Source organism: Microtus ochrogaster, unplaced genomic scaffold (assembly GCF_000317375.1).
Source record: "Microtus ochrogaster isolate Prairie Vole_2 unplaced genomic scaffold, MicOch1.0 UNK43, whole genome shotgun sequence".
NCBI lineage: Eukaryota > Metazoa > Chordata > Mammalia > Rodentia > Cricetidae > Microtus > Microtus ochrogaster.
The window spans coordinates 1,378,619-1,399,065 of NW_004949141.1; the positions used below are offsets into that span (position 1 = coordinate 1,378,619).

Genomic DNA, 20,447 nt, shown 5'->3' on the forward strand with positions numbered 1-20,447 from the left:
TTTAAAAACAAAGAAAGGAAAGGAAGCTTTTTGTTAGCAGAGGGAACGGTCGGGGTGTGTGTGTGTGTGTGTGTGCGTGCGTGCGTGCGTGTGTGTGTGTGTGTGTGTGTGTTTCGACAAGCCTATACAATTTAGTGTCATTGTTTACACTTCTCAGGGTGGACCATTTGGAGACTATCCAGCAGCTCTTGACAGCAGTAGTCAAGAAGATCCCGTTAATTACTGCGAAAGGTAAGAGGGTTGTTCTCAACCTGCACGGACATTTTGTTAAACTGTAAAGTACTTGGAATGATGCAGTGATTGTGACTTAGCCAGCCACTTGCGGGGATCTGGGAGTCACAGGATCTTGGTCACATCTGGTTAGACTTGGGTGCAGGCTGTGCTGGCAACGAAACCAAGAGCCCTGTGCGTGCTAAGCAGATGCCTAGCTTCTCAGCTGCTTTACCCCAACCCCTCCCTTAGACCAGGCAGGTGTTTTAGGCGGGCAGAGTAACAGCTTCCTGGAGTTGAACAAATGTAACATAAAAGAATGTAACACATCTTTGCATCATTAAACCAATATTCCATAGCATAAACAAATGTAATCATCTTCAACTAATATTTCACAACAATCTCCAATAAGCAAAATTTGTCTAAACCACAGCAACCTTTCTTCTAGGTGAAGATGCCAGCTGTTTTTCTGCCAAGTCTGTGGAGCAGTATTATGGCTGGAACATTGGGAAAAGGAGAGCTGCTGAGGTAAGGCTGTTTGCCGCCTGGATTTTCAGCCCACCACCGAAAGCCAGGCAGCAAAGCAGGGTCAACATCTGTATGTGCTCCACCTGTAAGGAAAAATGAGACAAATTTGCAATCTATTTCTTTAAGGTACTTGGTGGTGGATGTGGTGGATATATTTTTCAATCACAGATGTCATTCTCTGGATCTCAGATACCTTTGAAAAGGCCTACTCTCCTGTACCAGAGGAAGTATCTCAGGCTTTCTTTGAGAAATGTATATATTCTGGGGTTGGAGAGGTGGTTCAGCAGCAAAATGGCTGCTCTCACAGAGGACTTGGGATCATGTCCCAGTGTCCTTCTCTAGCTCACAGTGGTCTGTAACCCCATTTCCAAGAGACCAGTCTCCTCTAGACTTCAGACATTAGGCATGCAAGTGGCACACACGTGCACATAAAATTAAATTTTTTAAACTTGTAAATTTCAAAATAATAATAAATCCAGATTTTTATGGAGTACTTAAACAGTGTTGCCAGATGCAGTTGAATCATGAGAAAAGACGGGACAGTGTATGCGAAAGTAGCATCATTGTGGTTGGTCTGGAGAGAATAAAAAGTTAGCTTATGACCCAATAAGAAGTTGTAAATAGAAACCTAGGAGCTTCTATTTTATTTTGTAAACATTAAGACCAGTGGAGATTCTTTGTATTACATTTAAAGTTTCATGGTGTGTGTGCGTTTGCATGCGCATACACGCCACTGCACACTGCTGAAGGCTAGAGGGCAGGTGGAGTCAGTTGTCTTCTGCTCTTCGGGTTCTGGGGACCAAGTTGGGCTCAGCTGACTTGGCAGGCATCTTTCCTGAGCATCTTACTGGTCCACAGAGAAGCTCGTCTGTATGTTCTCCTTTTGCTGGTATAGAGTGATAGAATCTGACGTTTTATTGCTTAGTTTATTTTAGTGCATAGCAATTGATTTTAAAATTTAATGATTTAATTTTGGTTCAAAACCTTTTTAAGTGGCAAAGAGCAATGACAGTACGAAAAGTGTTACAAGAAATACTGGAGAAGAATCCAAGATTCCACCACCTGACACCCCTAAAAACCAAGCACATTGCTCACTGGTGCCGCTGCCACGGTTACACTCCACCAGACCCTGAGAGCCTGCGCCATGATGGGGACTCCATTGAAGATGTGCTGACCCAAATTGACAGTGAGCCAGGTAGGCCTTAGTAGGCTGCTTCGGTGCTTACCCCCCTTCAGTTAGGGGCGCAGGGAAGCTGCTGTAGATGGCAAGACCGTTTTTCTTACCATGACACCCCAGAGGACATGGCCCTTCAGGAATGTTTACTTCCTGCCATCTGGTAGTCATGCACTGCTCCCATGAGTCTCCTCCTCAGCATACTCTAGAGATTCCTAACTTACACTCTCCCTCAGGTAGAAGTGACTTCCCTTTCTTTGTGACCTTAGAGAACCCCCAAAAGGCAAGTCTGCCTTTTCCCACGAAGAAAGGCCAGTATCTTGGGTGTTTTTGAACCCCAGGCGAGGGTATTGGAGGCACATGAGACTAATCAACAGTAGGAAAGAAACAATATATATACTGCTACAGTTTGTATCAGTATATATGCATATATATGATGTATATGTTATGTAATACACATGTATATAAACTATATATAGTAAAGAAACAATATGCATACTGCTATAGTTTGTAACCGTATACATATGTATATGTGGTATATATGTTATGTAATACACATGTATATAAACTGTATATATAGTAAAGAAACAGACAACTGCTGAAGGATAACGTTAGGATCAGAGCAGCATCTGATTGTGCCTTAAAGAATAAGTTCAGCCAAGTCCCCTATCCTTCTGAGGGAACCTGGAGACAAGTGGGTAAGTCCCTACCCCATCTACATAAGTTTTGTTCTCTGCAGAAAACTTCCTGGGTGCCTGGTGCTCAATGGTCATTTGTCTCATCTGCTATGGCATGTAGTGTCTGTGCTGAGAGAGTCTGTCAGCTTCTAGATCTGTGGCCTTGGTGAGCAGAGACTACATGGTAACCCAAGTTTTATGGTACATCACCAACACTTGTAGTCAGTAAAACAGGAGCCAGGAGCTGTTGAGCCACCACCATTGTACCTGGCCTGGACCTCACGTCCTCTGTCGTATGTATGTACCTGACTTTATTGACCTGATACTCTTGGTACACAGCCTATTGAAGGCTGTGCACATTACCCTGTCAACAGCACTTCCCTCAGAGCAGGGAGACAGGGATGATTTAAGCCAGAATTCTCAGATAGTCCAGGCTGGCCCTGAACTTACTGTGTAGCTAAGATGAATTTGTACTTCTGATCCTCCTGCCTCTACCTCCCCAAGCTCTGGATTTATAGCATGTGCCACCACACTCAGTGCAGTACTGGTAATCAAACTTGGGACTTCCTAACCCCAAGACCTCCTGCATGCCAGGCCGGCGCTCTAACCAACTGAGCCACATCCCCAGCCTGAATAGGAATGACTTTACGTTCTTCACTGCACATTTCTACATTTTGCAGATTTTAATAAATGAAGAAAATTAATGTATTGATTCAGGAAGAGGGCAGTGGGGTGAATTATGTACTGTCCTTGGCCTTACTGGCAGATAGAGTTCATTTAGAATAGGGTGACTGTCTGCGTGTCTACCTCATGAGGCTCTGGTTCTCGTGAGAGAGCTATAGAAGTTGAACTGGACAAGATTAGCTGCCAGCAGACTTCACCCTCCTCACACTGCTTCCTCTCCTTTAGAGTGCCTGTCATCCTTCTCTACTGCCGACGACCTCTGCCGGAAGCTGGAGGATCTGCAGCAGTTTCAGAAAAGGGAGCCTGAGAACGAGGAAGAAGTGGACATCCTCAGCCTCTCAGAGCCCTTGAAGACGACCATTAAAAAGGAGCAGGAAGAAAAACAGGAAGAAATGAGATTCTACCTACCGCCAACTCCAGGCTCGGGATTTGTTGGTGACATTACACAGAAGGTAGGACGCTAAGGCTGTGGAGCTGTCCAATCATGGGCCAGGTGCAGAGTCCAGACTCAAACACCAGTCTGCCAGGGTGATTGTGATTGGCTCCTGCCCATAACTTAGGTGTACTCCCACTTTCTCATATCGGAGCCTTCTGCGAGAGCTGTTAAGTGCATGGGGAAAGGTTGCGTGTTGAACATGGCTGCAAAGCCGAGGGTTAGACACGGGCTTTGTCCTGGGTTCTTTGCTCCTCTGCCTCAGGAGAAGCGTTTCTCCTTCACAAGGTATATCACATTGCAGTTCCTACTTGAGAGAAGTCTCCTCCCAGCTTGCTGCAGTTGCAGGGCACACCCTTGTTACCTGGGAGAGAGCTCACGACCCATGGCATCTAGAGCTCTTAATTATTGCTTGCACCATTTTGAGTTCTTCAGAGACTCCAATCGTGTTCCACGATCAGAGCTTTGGGGTGAAAACATGATTCCATGTTATCTCTCGGGAAGAGGTCTGCTAATGTTGATGGAACACATGACTTTCCTCCGCTCTTCCAGATTGGGATCACCCTGCAGCCCGTGGCACTGCACAGGAACATGTACGCATCCGTGGTAGAGGACATGATCTTAAAGGTGGGTGCCTGCTGCCCGCAGAGGGACTTGAACTGTGACCAAGGCTGACCAGGTTAGATTCTAGGCCCGAGAGGAGCAGAGAGGACAGCTTTTAAGTCCCTTGTCATATTTAGGTTTTAAGTTTCTTTTCTGTTGAGTAAACAAAGTCATGTCCCTCTAAGAGCTGAGGTTTGTTGTTGTGTTGAGGGTGGACCCCAGCCCTCATGCTTGCCAAGCAGCTGGTCTTCCCCAGAGTCGCCGAGCTCCAACGGATGTCAGTGCCTTGTTAGTGCTGTTTTGTATTCTCATTAAGAAGTATCCCAGCGACTGGAGAGATGTCTCAGAAGTTAAGAGGACTGGCTGCTCTTCCAGAGATCCTGAGTTCAATTCCCAGCAACCACATGGGATTGCTCATAACCATCTGTAATGGGATCTGATGCCCTCTTCTGGCATAAAGTTGTATATGCAGATAAAGCACTATATACATAAAATAGATTTTTTTAAATGACTAAGAAGAAGTATCCTATTATGAGAAGTATCTTTGTTCTTACCATTTTAGAGAGGGCAAAAAAAAACAGAGCCTTAGGTTTTCCCTGTCTGACAACAGAGAAGCAGCCACAACTGTCTGTCTGCAAAGGGTTAGAAAAGCAGCAGCTCCTTCGCCTGCCTGGTCCTCACCTCAGCAGTTCTTCTCCATTCTGCATCCCCCGCAAAAGGAGGCTTCGGTAGCAGCCCTCACTCAACACTCTTTTTTCCTTAGAAAACCATGTCTGCTTAATGAAAACCACTTCATCCAGTTTATAATTTCTCTGCATCATGGCCTCTAAACAAAAATTCAGTTTTTCCTGAGACCTTTGTAATATTTAATTGACAGTTATTTCAAAGGTTTTCGTAAAAGATGAGGTCAGTTGCATCTTTCCCACTAGCAAGCAGGTGACTATTTTGTCAATACCAGTCTTCTATTGTAGGCCACGGAGCAGCTGGTGAGTGACATCCTGAGACAGGCGCTGGCAGTTGGATACCAGACGGCATCTCCCAACAGGTACTATTGCGCAGCTGATAGCACAGGCTTTGCAGTTTAGTTACTCTTGAAGATGTTCTGTCTTAAATATAGGAGGAGATAGAGTTGCTGTGCTTAGGGTCCATCCTGTGGTTTTGAGAGAGCCTCTGTAGAAAGCCTAGCTGTGCCCTCCCAGCCGTTACTTCAGAGACACCCAGGTCTGTAGTGTCACAGGGTAGAACAGGCAGCAGGTTCTCCCATTAGAGACAGGAACCTCTCAACAGGAGACTTTAGGGTCGAGTTTGATAAATATTACCTAAGGTTTTTGTCATTGCAGACACTTTATTCCTCTCAGAAACTGGGAAGCCAAGCTCCGAAAGGGAGTGGTCTCCAGTGTCCCAGATCGCAGGCCCCACATTTAGACTGTCTCACTGCCTGGGGACCCTTGAGCTCACTGCCACTTCTTTTCTGATACATTCATCTCTGAGTGGAATGCAGAGTTCCCGGGCCTTAAAAGAGCAATAGTCCACGTCCTCTTTTCCTTCCTGTTCCACTGAAGGCTGTCATAAAATCCTGACAGGTATTGCAGTACCTGAGGATATTAGGTCAGAAATACAGAGACAACATAGAGGTTTTGAATTTTTTTTTTTTTTTTAAAGAAGAAGTGGGGATAAACATTTTCAGGCCTGCTCTCTGTTGCCTTGCTTGTGAATTAGGAGGAGCCATGCTTTTTCTCCATGTTCCTGACTGGAGATGTGGCACCCTCGGTAGTTTGAATGAGAGCCTGTAACCTCACATTGGCTGGCCAGGACTCACCTCCTGTCTTCTAAGATGAGAGAGATAGCCCATATCTTCATGCTGTTTGGAAGCAAAAGAGTCTGCTAAGACTTAGAAACACTTAGAAGAAGACTTAGGAACATTTTCTTGTACTGTCTCTTTTCTCTGTCGGCTAATCATTGAGCCAACATGAAGTTGTTCCTGTAACCGGTGGTAAGATTTGAACCCTGGGTAGGACTGTAATTACAGTTATATCTTTGATCAGAAAGGAGAAGAATTCATAAAACGTGGGAGAGAGCATGGCCTTTGTCGTCACATTCTGCTATGAGAATGGTCCTTTTAGTGAATTAACTGACTAAATGATTATTGAATGCATTTGACACATTATACCTAATTATACTTTTGGGTCTTTTGGACTAGGGTTCCCAAAGAAATCACAGTGAGTAATATTCACCAGGCCATTTGCAACATTCCTTTTCTGGATTTTCTCACAAACAAGCACATGGGGAGACTGAACGAGGATCAGTGAACACAGTGAAGATGGTCCCCGAAGAGCAGGATGGGAAGCTGTGTCTGAAGTATGAGGACTGTGGTGACGCTTGTGTTTGGGGAAAGGTGGTTTTCTGTGCGGTAGAAGGCCATGGCTACCATACCATTCCTTCTGTGTAACTGCGTGTATCGCAAGGGCATTGAGTCCCGGGTGCAGCCCTTTCAAGACTGAATTGTTTCCCAATTCTGGAGGGAAGCTGAATGGACACAACTTTGTCAGCTTGTATTTCTCAGTGTGAGACAAGGCATATACACAAGGTGCTCCCTCTTTGGTGTGTGCTTGGGTTCACATGGGGCCCACTTTCCAGAAGGCGGAGATAAATCTGATGCTGGCCTAGGGTACTCTAAAGAAGAACAGCAAGGACGTACCTTCTCCTACCTTGGCTGCACTCTTGGCCAGTGTGAGTCAGCTACAGAAGGGGTAGTATGCCATGTGGAAAGTCAGAGACCAAGGCGGCTTCAGACTGAGACTTTCTCATGGAACCCCAATGCCAGTGCTTCTGTGACAGCCAGTGTCAAAGCACTGTTGAGAATCCCAGCAGAGATCAGAAGGCATCAAGCCTGTGCTCATGAAACCCAGGAAACTATCACTGTTGGTGTAAGCATCATCTACAGAGTCCGGCACTTGGCCTGTGGTAATATGAGCACTGGGTCCTCATATCCTTGATGGCTGCAGAAGCTTTTCCTGCTGCCTCATGTCTAGGGGCTGGGGAAGCAGCCTCAGGGCAAACCTTCCTGGGATTGTCCCCTTGGTGGACCTAGGGTCCTGTCCTTCTCTGCCAAAGAGTTATCCAGATGAAAAGGGTTGAAACACCTGTGAGTGCCTTACCGTGGGCAAGAACTGCTCTAACCCAGTGTGCCAGTACTAGAGTTGCTCTGTGAGAGACAGATTGGAGGTTGGTATATAAGCACAGAGTCTGCAGACACTAGGGCCTCTCCAGGCCTATTCACTCTTGTGGGGGCAAAGGAAAGACCTTAGTTCCAGTTGGAAACATTCTCTTACTCTGCTCAAAGCAAACTTGAAAGGTCTGAGTCAAAGTCAAAGACACTTAGGTAAGCAACAGAAAATCTGTTCTCCCAGGTCCCGTAGATTGGTGTGTGAGTCAGGAAACAGCGGGAAGGTAGCTGGATAAAATAGGACTGAGAGCTACAGGTACAGAAGGGATCTTTCCAGCAGGAACAGGACGAGCATGGCTTAACGGAATAGTTGGTATATAAGCCTTAAGAATTTGGTCTGGAGACCACCCAGCAGATTGATAGGCCCACACACAGATGTCTTTAGAAGTGGACGGAGACCTACTTGGTAGGTTATTCAGATGAGAGCAGATTCATTTGTTGTGATGAAAACCTAAAGAATTTGCTTTTTGCTAAAGAAATATCAAATGATTTAAGAGTCTCTGTGTATGTTAATGTTTCAAGTGTTTTTCTATTATAATGTGTAACATAATTGTGTATCATTTTGTCTACAATAAAACTTTTAGTATTTGTGATGTTTTCTGAGCTGGAAGCGCCATACTTGGAGGGTTCATTGGGATGTGGCCATGGTATGGATCTTTGTGAATTTAAACTACTATCTCCTTCCTTCAAAAAAGTTCTGCAACCATGTAATATAAAAGGATCACAGATACATTTAGGTCACATACAAAGCAGAAGACACTTTGCTTGGTGACCATGGACATAATTATTTCATACAAGCAATTTAAGGAAGATTCATAAATGGGTTCAATTTCACAAAAAAAAAAAAGCAGAGACAGTCAAGTAAACTGGTTTATCTGCTGAGTTAAAGTTGGTCTGTGCTGAGGTCTGAAAGCCACTCCTGTGACAGTCCTTTTATTGTCATCTGGTATTGTGGCTTTTAAAAAATTGCGGAAAGGTGAAGACACTACAAAACTAAAGGCTCTGAAATCTGTGGCTTTTGACGGGAATTTCTACAAGGGGGCTTAGGAATACAGTCCACAGAGGTAGCCTGCTGGGAAGCAACTTCACAGAGAGCCAGTGAAAAAGCAGAACCCCAGAGACTAGGGTTAGCTGGGGCATAGGTCAGGGTGGGTGCTGACAGCCCCTCCCTGGGCCTCAGGTGAGCGGCATATTCCATCCAACAGAAGCCTGGAGTCTTGGAGTTCTGTCCCGTACAGCATAGTGAGGGAAGACTTCAGCATGTGAAAGAACTCTGAGGACTTTGGGTTTAGTCGGCCTCATAATGTCCAGACAGCTGATAGGGGCAGTTTTCAAATTGGTCACTGTGGTTATGGGATAATTAATATTGAACACTCTTTGCTTAAATTAAGAGATTAAACTGCTCTTTATTTTTCAAAAACTTACAGAATATAAAAATCAATTTTATAGTAATTTTAGGTATGATAAAGTATTTTTAAAAATTAGGACTGGAGAGGTGGCTCAGTTGATGAAGTGTGTGCAGTACCTGAGTTCAATCACTAGAACCCACATAGAAAAGGTAGGCATGGTGGTGCACACTTAGAATCTCAATGCTAGAGAGACAGAGAGAGGCAGATCCCTTGAGGCCTGCTATGGACCCAGCCTAGCTTATTTGGTGACCTCGAGACTAATGAGAAAAGGGAAAGATACCTGAAAAACACTTTGGGTGTCCTGTTCTCTACATGTGTACCCTGCACATAGAGGAACACACATGCATTCTTACATTCTGGAGTGTGTGTGTGTGTGTGTGTGTGTGTGTGTGTGTGTGTACCTGCATATACAGGAACACATACATACCTGCACAGAGTGAAACACACACATATGTATCCACACATACTGGAACACACTCGTCAGAGATGATCCCTGCTGATCCTCCAGTGCTGGTCTTTGTGCACATTGTGTGTATGAGATGGACTCAGGACTAAGAGAACATGACTGATTCTGGTCTTAGTTGCTTCTTGGGTTGCCCATGGGGCTTTGTGTTTTAATTCCCATCTGGAATGAGGAGAGCTGGTGGGCAGAGCTATGTGGCACATTGCTGAGGTTCTAAACAACCTTTGACCTAGCAGAGGTCAGCCTCACTCCATGGCCACTGCAGTGCTACAGTGTCAGGAAGGGACAAGTGTGTTTTATGCTTGCCAAATGCAGCAGGGCTGTGCATTTCACACCAACAGAATGAATGTATGGAGTGGGGGCCGGGGGGAGGTGGGGGTTGCTGGGCATGGCGTATGGTCACTGGCAGAGTACAGCCAGAGGCTCTTAGTTGGGACCAAGAAGCACCTGGAAGAGAGTTAAGCAGGAAAGGACAATTCAGGACCTATGCTTGGCTGACTTGACTGTGCTAAGAATTAGATATTTCTAGCAAGCCAGGCAAGGTGTAGGCAGTAGCAACCTCACTTTCAGATGCAGAAATGGAAGCTCCCGTTGTCCCAGCTAGTGCAGAAGCAGCAGTGGCACAGATGGTCCCTTTTCCCACTTAAGGGTGCAAGAGCTGAAGTGGGATGAAGGTATGTACCATGTGCAACACGAGTCAACTACAGCCTCAGAAGAAGGGCTTGGAGTTTCTAATTGTCAAGGATATTAGCATAGTCACACTACATTAAAGTCGTTATTGAGAGACCAGATGATTGGGAAAAATATACTTGAGTTTATAACTTAAGCCCAGCACATTTTTGCATTTTAGTAAACTGTTAATCTGCTCATTGCCTACATTTAGCTACCCAGCAGGCAGTCTCTTCCCTCTCAGGTACACTGAGCATGCAAACTGACAAATCGAGAGTAATGGGACCTTTGGTATATGCATATGGTTTCAATTTCCCCTTCAGAATGACTCAGCATTTCCTGGGCTGGCAAGAGGGAGGCAGGGGATGCTGTGTGGGAGGCCTGAGCTGCCGCCCCTGCCTTGGCTTTGAAGGGAACCCTTACAGTTCTTACCAAACACTGCCAAGCCTTTGAGACATCGTCTTTTTCTAGTGTTCGAGAGATGGTTGTGCAAAGGAGACTGGGCTTGTTCCACACAGCCATTCTGACTGAAACCTATGAAGACGAGTCTTCCAAAGGCAGAAGGAGTTGTTCCCCACACTGGGGTAGTGAGTACCCAACCAGAGTTGAGGAGTCAACAGGCTGGAGGGTCAAGGTGCCTGTGAGGGATGCTCTCCAGACTGCTCCCAGCTCCTCACAGGTGTGCATGGTAGTCCCTTCTAGTCCTTGAGTTGAGGGCAGACAGATGAAATTAGTAGGACAGGGCTCAGCCTCTAGAAATACGGGGCGAATGCCATTCATGCTTTCAACATTTCACTTATCCTGGAAACATGATCATCTTGGCTATAAAAAAATTACATCTGAAAAGTGAAAACATGTAGATGATCTCCCTGAATGTATTTCACCACTGTATGTATTCCATATATATACAGATATATTTCCATCTCTGCGTGTAATGTATATATATATATGAAATTTCTGCCTGGATATATATTACCACCATGAGACTCATGTGCAGGTGGTCGTATGTATTTTTTAAGAACTTAAGATATTGTTGTTCTTTTGAAACACAGCCCCTCCCGGAATTTGCTATGTAGACCAGGCTGGCATTGAGCTGATTGAGATCCTCTTACCGCTGCCTCAAGAGTACTGGGATTAAAGGCATCACTCCTGATAACCTAAGGTTTTTTGTTTTTTTTTTTACCCCATGTGTGTGTATGTGTGTATGTGTTTTGAGACCAGTTTTCTCTGTGTAGCCCTGACTGTCATGGGATTTACTCTGTAGACCAGGCTGGCCTCAAGATCACAGAGCTCTCCCTACCTCTGTCTCCACTGGGATTAAAGATATGTGCCACCGTTGCCTGGCTAAGATGTCTTAATGTAAGCATGTGGGGCACTGTAGAAAGAGATGAGAAAACTGCCTGGGACTACCATAGGCTATCAAATAAGTTAACATGCATCTTGGGAAAACCATCCAAAGTTGGTAACTGGTCTACCAAGGACTTGATATATGCATACTTTTCAGTCTGGAGCAGTTCAGGTCACAGCCAAATTGAACCTCATATTTAAAAATTGAAAGGTGCCAAATGGCATTTTAAAAGATCAAGTTTTCCCCACACACACTGCTTGAGGAGGAGGGGGAAGAGGCCACGTGCAGCTGATGGTGTTCTGCCGGTGTGCCGTCTGCCTCCACTCCACACCACAGGCAGAGTCGGCAGCCATGCTGCTCCAGTCAGTGAAGGATCAAAGCCAGTTCCCCTTCTGGAGGTCTGGAGGTCCTCAGCTTTCCCAGCAGCCACGGTTTCCACTGGTTTCCACTGGTCACACATTGAGAGTCCGGGGAGCTGATGTCTGAAAGATGGCTGAGGGGTTGGGTGTGAATTTTCTCACTTCTGGAACCTAAAATAGAAGCATGACCACATCAGTGGACTCTTAACTCCACTTGCCCCAACCCCTGGCTCTGAGAAAAAAATTCCTTGGCCCTTGCAGGAGCTGGCAATGGAAGTTAGCAAAGTGAGCTGCCACTACTATGGTGGGTCACGTGAGCTCCCTTTGACCTTTAGCTGGAGAGAAGATGCTAACTGGTCCTGCAGTCACAGCAAGGGACCCCAAGCCTCACATGTGGCATGGTCTTCCTGTACCACAGAGCTATGCCTAAGACACTTAGGTTTTAGTGTTTTTTGCAGGGAATGGGGCTGTGCTAAGGCTGGAACTCAGGGCTTTGTGGGTGCTAAGCACGCAGTCTACCACTGAGCTACAATCCCATCCTTGAAAGTCTCTAGCTCTATTCGTCAGGGGATATGCTGGGGTTTAGGAGGCAGACAGAAGCTGCTCACCAGAGAGGGTAGAGTGGGTCCTGGGAATTGAACTCAGGAATTGAATTCTGGCACTCTCTGGTGAGTGCCAGAGAAGCCACCTAGCCAGCAGCTGAGTAGCCTTTCTGTTGCTAGGAACAGTTGTTTGGGCACTGTTGTCCTTAACCACCATACCATTTGATGCTACCAGAATCTGGCTTCTGACCCCTGTCCTGATGAACAGCCCCAGAAGTGCCACCCTCAGGCTGACCTGGAACTTGGCCCCAGGATTGGGGTCCCATCCAGAGCTGTGCGTTGTGATGACTCTGGCCGATCTGGTCTTTGTGGATCTTGAGGGCTTCACTCCAGTCCAAGCTTGGAATTCCTGCCTGCAACAGACAATTCCTACAATAACCTTGCGCAGGGTCAGTTGTTCCCCGCGCCCCCAGCTTCTTGAAAGACCAAGCCCTGTTCATTTCTGAGCCTGCTTCAGTTCCTAATGATCCTTTATCCTCCTACACAAGCAGGACCAGAATACCAGGTGCTCCAGGCAGATGGACCAACTCAGTAAGGTAGCTCGGGGCTAGCCTGCCCTACCATTCTGAGTGTTCCACCAAGAAACCTCAGCCATGTAGGCTGGGGAAAGCAGCGCAGAAAATTGTCATGCAGGTGAACATCAGGCAGTATTTGCCACACACACACACACACACACCTTAGAGACAGACAAGCCCTAGTTCTCAAAGCCCTCCTGAGACCTGAGCCTATCCTGGATGCCAGGCCACTGAGGGGGCCCAGAACCAGTAAAGGCTATCACCTCCTTCATGCCCACTTAGGTGCAAAAGAAATGCCATCTTAGTGCCCAGCACAGTAAAGGTACATCTGCTTCCAAATTGGAGGAAAAGGCTCAACCATATCTGACCACCTGAGTTCAATTCCCAGGACCCACATGGTGGAAGTAAAGAACTGTCTCCCACAGGTCTTCTGACTTCCACGTATCAACAAACGTGTTGTAAAAAATGAAGGTAAATCATGGGGCTGGATGAATGACTTAGTTATACATATGCTCCTCTGCCAAAGGATGGTAGGTCAGTGCCCAGCACCCACATCGGGAATCTCACAACCACCAGGCACTCAAGCTCCAGGGAACCTGTCGCACCTCTTCTGGTCTATAGTGTGAGTTCCCATGAGCCATTTCCCTGGAGGGAAAGGACAGGCTAATCTAGCTCCATGCCTCTCACTGAAAAGGCTCAATTTCTCTAGCCCTGGCATCATCCAGACCTCTTAATTTTGTCAGTGTCTCTACTAAATGATAAACTCAGGAAGGCAGTCTCCCCTCCCCCTGCATCCCCTAACCATAGTCATAGGGCTCACCCAGCCAGGGCCAGTGCCTGGCTGTGCTAGGTCCTCCCCCTACGCTGGCCCAGCTATTGCTCTGAAGTCAACAAAGGAGTCTTTTCTTGGCAGCATCAGAACCTCGCCTCGCTGGGCAGGCAGATGGCATGGGCAAGGGAAGCTGGTGTCGGTGTGGCCAACCCTGAAGAGTCTTGGGTATAAGGAAGAGCTGAGCCAGGGCCTGTCAGATAATTTTTGCTTCTGAAGCATCAAGGTTCCAAAGACCAGCTGTCTAAGAACATATGCTGTTCTCTTTCTCCTGGGAAGGCAGGACCTCCCCCTGAGCATGCCCTAATGTCCCCAACTATTTCTGAGTTCTGTGCCAGGCAGCCTAAGTCAGCTGCCCTGGGGTGGCAGCAGGGGGCTCAAAGCAGGAAGACCTAGAGCAGTCCCTGGGGTAGTGGCAGGAGGTGTTTCCACAAAGTGCTTGTGACATAATAGAGCAGAGACAGAGTGGACTCATCAGAACCCAGCTACTCATGGAGGAGAAAGGTGCACTATGGCTTACACCAAAATTAAGAAAAATAAAATACAAACTGCACGATGTTCCTTAAAAGCATCAGCCACATTTTTGTTGTTTCTTTTTTAAAACAAAGCTTCAATACAGAGCAATGGCTGGCCTAGAACTTGCTATGCAGCCAGAGCTGGCCTTGATGTCACAGAGATCCACCTGCCTCTGCCTCCCAAGTCCTGGGTTTAAAAGCATATGCCAGGGCTGGAGAGATGGCTCAGAGGATAAGAGCACTGGCTGCTCTTCCAGAGGTCCTGAGTTCAATTCCCAGCAACCACATGGTGGCTCACAACTATCTGTAATGAGATCCGTCACCCTCTTCTGGCATGCAGGCATACATGGAGGCAGAATGTTGTATAAATAATAAATAAATCTTTGAAAAAAAAAAAGCATATGCCACCACACACAGGTCTTTCCCCCTCCCCACATTTTTCATGGACCTGACCAACCTAGAAGAAACTATGGAAGCAAGGTCCAAACTCTGGGAGGAACTGGCAAGGTTGAGAGCCCCGAGCTGCCTGTATAGGACTTCTATTCCCATCTAGCCAGACAAACAAGGCAGATCAGTCCTTCCGGGAGACCAACAGCCGAGTGAAACAGGACCTGTCAGCAGGGAGAGATGGAGGCCTAGAGGGTCCATGGCACTTATGGTCAGGAGTGACCACAGATCTGTTCTGATAGCTTTAGGATCCCTGGATGTGTTTTCTGAGTGCCTGTAGCAATTTGCTTGAATGAAATACATCTTACAAGATGGAATATAGGATGTGATTACTCCAGCCTGGCCTTAGAGACTACCTTTGGCAGTCCCAGAGGCCAGATGACTTGGTGCTGGGGAAAGCCAGAAGTGCTCCTGGGCTTTGTAAGGAGTGAGGACTGGTAGCCAGGATCTTGCTATTCCACGACTCCAGGGGAAGAAAGGGTTCCAAAGACAGAATTTACACTTGGTAAGGCCAGCCCCCATCTGTCAGTGCTTTTCCACTGCTGGCTTTGAGAAACTGGCTCCAAGGAGGTGGCCCAAGACCAGCTGTCTAAACCATGTTAAAGAATGAGAGCCTGAGGGGACTACAAAATTGGTGCCTGAGTCCCACGCCTTTCCATGCCGTTCAGAGTCACGTCGTCTTGCATCCCAGCTCAATTCCTCATTTGTAGAGGGACAGCAGTAACAGAGGCCTCAGAGAGTGGAGCCATGTATGCTGAGAGAAGAGCAATAGCTAGCACCTTGCCCTCAACAGAGCTGAGAGGCCTGCAAGACATTCAGGCCTCACATGCCCTCCAGGTGGGTTAGCCAGCTTCTCCTAACCACCCTTTCCTGGAATATTCCCCATGAAGAGGGGCTTGCACCGGTATTTCCAAGCTTCTCAGTGGTATTAAAGGATGGTTTCCTTTCTTCCTCTGCAAGCCCCACCAATTGTTTGACCACCAGAATTGCAAGGTGCTGCACACTCAGGACCACTGGAAGAACCACGAGCCAGTGCGACCTCTCCTCTGTGGATTCAGCAGTTGGAGACTCTAGCTAGGGCTGAGAGCATAAGGCCCTGTCTGCCTTGCCTTTAGCGGTGTCATCCAACTTCTAACAGCTCAGCTAGGGCTGAGAGCACACGGCCTGCCCTGCACCACACAAGCCCAATAAGTACCTTAAAAAGCGTGGCCTTTATGGGGAGCCTGTCCTTAGCTTTGCTTCTTTGGCATGTACACATTTAAGATCTGTACTTGGAAAGCTTCACTGGGTCCCATTCTATGACAGTCCCATAACTAGTGCTTCCCCACGTGCCATTTGCATTCTGTTGTAAAATTTATTTTTATGTATGTGTATGTGCATGCATCTATGTGTGTGTGTGTGTGTGCCATGAGTGCAGATGCTACAGGTGTTGGTACTCCTTGAAGCTGGACTTACAGGCCATTGCAGGATGCCTGGCTGGAGGGTTGGAACTGAACCCCCATCCTCTGTAAGAGCAGTGTGCTCTCTTAATCAGTGAGAGACCTCTCCAGCCCCCATGTACATCTTAGTCCCAAGTTTCCATCCCACTTTTAAGGAACGTAAATGACAAAATTCGTAAAAGTATTTAAACACCTGCAACTGTAATGTTTAGCCCTAAACTAGGGATACCAAATGAGTAAAAATATAATAATAATTGGAATATATAGTGTACCTAAGAAAAGGCTAACATACAGCACAGTTATTAACATTCAGAATATCTTTTTATGGTCAAATATCATACCTGGTCAAAAAAAAAAAAACAGTAATGTGTGCCAGAGATGGCTCAGAGGATGAAGGCCTGACACAACCTGGCACCCAAGCTGGATCCCTGGAACCCTAAAGTTGTCCTCTGATCTGCTCTTTGTCTCTGCCTCCATCTCAAGAGAGTCTCTGTCTGTCTGTCTGTCTGTCTGTCTGTCTGTCTGTCTGTCTGTCTATACTCACACACACACACACACACACACACGCTAACATATATCAAAGACTTTTGAACAAAGTGCCAGTAAGAACGGCACCATGGAAGAAACCGAGTGTATGCATTTATACATTAAGAATTAGAAAAGATCCATCTGTTTGGGAGGGGTGGCGTGAGGGTGTTAAGGGCGGTATCTGTTATTTTTGTCATTTCTAATTTTCCCACTATGAGCATGCATTACTCTTCTGAGTAGAAAGAGGATGCAGGAAGTCCTCAGTTATCCAAAGCCAAGCTGCTAAGGGGGCAAAAAACCTGTGTGGAGTGTGCACTGGCCTTGGGCTTTGTGGGGTTGACCTGTGTGCAGCCCTCTGCCCTCATCCCACCCAAGTTAAAGGACAGCAATCTGAGAGGGAAGGAGGATTAACGGGGGTAGGGTGGGGGTGGGACTCCCTTTTGAGGTGCCATTCACCTTGGATCCCAGGGTAGGGAGCAGCTGAGAAGGCAAGGCCATGCCGGCGGTGTCAAAGACCAAAGAGATAACCAAGATGCTCCCCTGCCACTCTTTAGATCCTGTGATAGGTATCCAGGCTCCGTGTCATCCCTTCCGCCACCCCGCTTTGGGACTCAGTTTCCTCCCACCACAATGGTCGAGATTCTAAGCGTTCCCCTGTCACAGCCAGATACCCACCTATAAGACGTGGTCGCTACAGCAGCTGCGTCCGCGTCCCCGACGGGTAGTACGTAGACCGCCCGGGCGGGGGTCGCCGAAGACTGGCCCCTGCGGCCGCCCGACCCGGGCACGCGCTCATCCCGGGTCCCCGCGCGCGCGGTCCGCACGCCGAAGTCGCGCTGGTACTGGGTGAGCGGCACGGCGCGACTGGGCTCCCGCGCGCCTGCGACAGACGGGCTCCCACGCGAGGCGGTGCAGTCCGCGGCCGGCCCCTCGCTCCCGGGGTCCGAGTAGCCGTGCAGAGTCAGAGGCACCGCTACGTCCGAGCGGTCCAGCTGGTTCCAGCGCCGGGCCAGGCAGCACAGCCGACTGATGCAGGGCCACGCCATGCCGCTCGGCCACGCGCCCGCGCTGCGCGCGCCCGCCCGCCCGCTGCCCCCGCGCAGCCGGGCGCCCCGCAAGGACGGCCTCCGGGCAGCCTTAAACTGCCTGCGGCCTTGGGTGGTTGAACCCTAACATTCCCCGAATGTGACCTCATAAATCAGACCTAGGTTTTGCAGAGGGAGGCAATTCCTCGCTGTCACGCTGCCTGCAGCTGGGCGCAGGTGGCAGGTGCAGCGGACTCTGCTGGGGTTGCGGAACAGAGCTAACCTGTGCCAGGGGACGCCGCAATCACCTAGGGTGGAAGTAGGGGGCAACGGGAAGGGTGTTGTAAGGAAGACTTGGGCCATGTTTCCGAAAAAACACATTTGAGTCAGCCCGTTAATCACCATTTGCCATTTACTGTTCTGGTTTAAGTGTGTGACAACCATCAAGAGCTGCCATTAGCTTCCAATCGGCCTCTCCCTGGGTTCTAAAACCCCCAAACTCCTTTCCCTGCTGTTCATTCTTGCTGTATTCCGGGCTGAAGATTAGTTTAATGAGACAACACCCAGTTGCTCTGGAAAAGCTTTTTCAGTGGGTCCGATCTGCAGTCAACCACACAAGTTGGGTTAGTTACAAGGAAGTTCTGGCAGAACTTGGAAGGTCTCAGAGGACCGCCACGCCCCGGTCAGTTGGTCAGCTCATCTCCCTAAGTTCATTAGCTAGAAGTTTTTACCGGAGTGGCATACCACTGCCGGTTTAACAGCTCAAGCCTAACTGTGGCCTCATATTGACCAAAATTAAGCCTGGAGCTCGGAAAGCCTTTTGTCAAAGGCGCATTCACGGGGACCCCGAAAGTATCTATCTCTCCTCACCCAGAGCAAACTTTGTGGACTGAGAGCTGGGCCCTGGGTTAGTCTGCTCGGCAGAAGAAGGTTAGTAGTTATGAAATAATCCTAGTGAGAAAGCTGCAGATCACTGCTCTTACCAAGCCAATGAAGGGTATACTGTGAGTCTTTTGATTAGCAGGCTGATTGAGACTCAGAAAGCCTCAGAGACTCTTGGTACAGAAGCAGGGCAGGGTAGGGTGTTTTTTTTTTTTTTGTATTTAGGCAGGGTTTCTGGCTGTCCTGGAACTTGCTGACCAGGCTGACCTCAAATTCATAGAGATCCATCCCTGCCTCTGCTCCCACTGGGATTAAAGGCATGCACCACCACCACCGCAGGGCTAGGGTAGGGTTTTTTTAAGTCAAAAGGGAGAAATCACAAAACACCAGGGGCGGGTGAGCATGGGGTGGGGTTTTTTGGGGGTAGGAGTTTGTTTTGTTTGTTTGGGTTTTTTGTTTTGTTTTTTTTACAATATGCTGTTTCACAGCAGGAAAGGAATTGCCATTTAATCATATAAGTTCATTTTTCTGGAGGATTGTATATATCCACGATACTTTCCCATCAGGGAAAAGGGAATCCTTTTTCTTTTTTCTTTTTCTCTTTCTTTCTTCCTTTCTTTCACTCTTCCTCCTTCTTTCCCTCCTTCCCTCCCTCCCTCTGTCCCTCCCTCCCTCCTTTCTTTCCTTCTTTCAGAAGACAAAATATTGTTTACAATCTGGGTGAGAGTCTGGGGGGAGAAGGTGTAGTGCTGGGGCACCTGACGTCTAGGCCGTTTCATGGCCAGTGAGATGACGCAGTGGGTAAAGGCACTTCCCACCAAGCCCAGAGTTCAAGCTTGGGGATCCACATTATGGAAGCAGTACTGACTTCCCCACATTGTCCTGTGACCTGTGGGTGAATTATGGCACGTGCTCCTACATACAAAGGCATGATAAACAAGCAAATACAATAAAACATTTTAAATATGTGTATTTTATGTTATGACTACATGTATATATGCAGACCATGTGCAGAGGCCAGAAGAGGAAGTCTGATCCCCCAGACTGGACCTATAGATGGTTATGAGCTACCATGTGGATGATGGGAACTAATCAGGTCTTCTGCCACCGCAGCAAGTGCTCTTAACTACAGAGCCATCTTTCCAGCCCTGTAAACCATTTTAAATTAAAATTTTAAAATAAATAGTTTTACAAAAAAGATAAGGCTGGGAATTAGGGGGTGCCTGTTTATAATCAGCCCGTGAAAGGTGGAGACAGGGATCAGAAGCAAGTTCGAGGCCCATCTAGGCTGCATAAGACCCTGTCAAAACACACCCACCCACACCCACACCCACACCCCCACATCTTTTAAATTATGGTTTTCGGTGTTAGAGATTGAACCAAGGACTTCGTGCATCCCCGAGCTACCCGAGCTACCTCCACAGACCCCTTTACTTGTTCGTTCATCAAACTTACTTCTTGCTAGGGTTGAGTGCCCTCAAGATTTTGTGTGCTGGATGAGAGGAATGTTAGCCCAGGTGGTATAAACGGGGAGGGCTGAGGTTAGGCTCACCTGTCCAAGAGAAGAAGGCTAGTTCTGGGGAGGAGTCAGAGAAGGGTTGAGGGTAGCAGAGCAGGGCTGGCCTGGACAGACACACAAGGGGTTCAAGTTTTCCTAGGTGACAGTAGGGGATGACTTGCATTTCTGGCACTCTGTCAGTCACGTGGAGCAATGTGACATTTTCAGTGCCAGCTGGAGAAATAGTCTGGGACTGGAGAGAGCGGGGACTGCACTAGAGCCTTGGCACAGGAGTGGAGAGGAAGGGCTGGCTTCTAGGATTAGGAAGCAAGGCAGGGAAATCTGGAATGGCAAGATGACACTTGGATGATGAAGGCACTTGCC

The 20,447-nt window shown here is 47.6% G+C and overlaps 2 protein-coding genes across 4 annotated transcripts in view; one reads left to right on the forward strand and one right to left on the reverse strand.

Annotated features, from left to right (window-relative positions):
- The window catches only part of Yeats2 (YEATS domain containing 2), a 94,471-nt gene extending 86,343 nt beyond the window's left edge, over positions 1-8,128 (forward strand). For all 3 annotated transcript variants that reach the window (XM_005368933.2, XM_026790158.1, XM_026790157.1), the window contains 7 exons: positions 158-231; positions 659-738; positions 1,732-1,933; positions 3,499-3,725; positions 4,259-4,333; positions 5,281-5,354; positions 6,510-8,128. In XM_005368933.2, the coding sequence (XP_005368990.1) occupies positions 158-231; positions 659-738; positions 1,732-1,933; positions 3,499-3,725; positions 4,259-4,333; positions 5,281-5,354; positions 6,510-6,618 (841 nt within the window). In that variant the 3' untranslated portion in view covers positions 6,619-8,128. The remainder of the gene's footprint in view (positions 1-157; positions 232-658; positions 739-1,731; positions 1,934-3,498; positions 3,726-4,258; positions 4,334-5,280; positions 5,355-6,509) is intronic.
- A 2,070-nt stretch (positions 8,129-10,198) lies between these two features.
- Map6d1 (MAP6 domain containing 1) lies at positions 10,199-17,742 on the reverse strand. Its single transcript, XM_005368934.2, has 3 exons — positions 17,334-17,742; positions 12,621-12,738; positions 10,199-11,954 (listed from the first exon to the last, which is right to left on the reverse strand). The coding sequence occupies exons 1-3, from the start codon at positions 17,702-17,704 to the stop codon at positions 11,877-11,879; spliced, it is 567 nt and encodes a 188-aa protein (XP_005368991.1). The 5' UTR covers positions 17,705-17,742; the 3' UTR covers positions 10,199-11,876.
- Between the last annotated feature and the right edge of the window lie 2,705 nt (positions 17,743-20,447).

Bases quoted from the DNA above. Each gene is read 5' to 3' on its own strand.
- Map6d1 (XM_005368934.2), bottom strand. From the start codon at position 17,704: ATGGCGTGGCCCTGCATCAGTCGGCTGTGCTGCCTGGCCCGGCGCTGG. The intron at 12,739-17,333 runs GTGGGTATCTGG...TGTCTGTTGCAG, and splicing joins GTAGCGACCACGTCTTATAG to GCAGGAATTCCAAGCTTGGA. The intron at 11,955-12,620 runs GTCAGCCTGAGG...CTTCTATTTTAG, and splicing joins ATCCTGGGGCCAAGTTCCAG to GTTCCAGAAGTGAGAAAATT.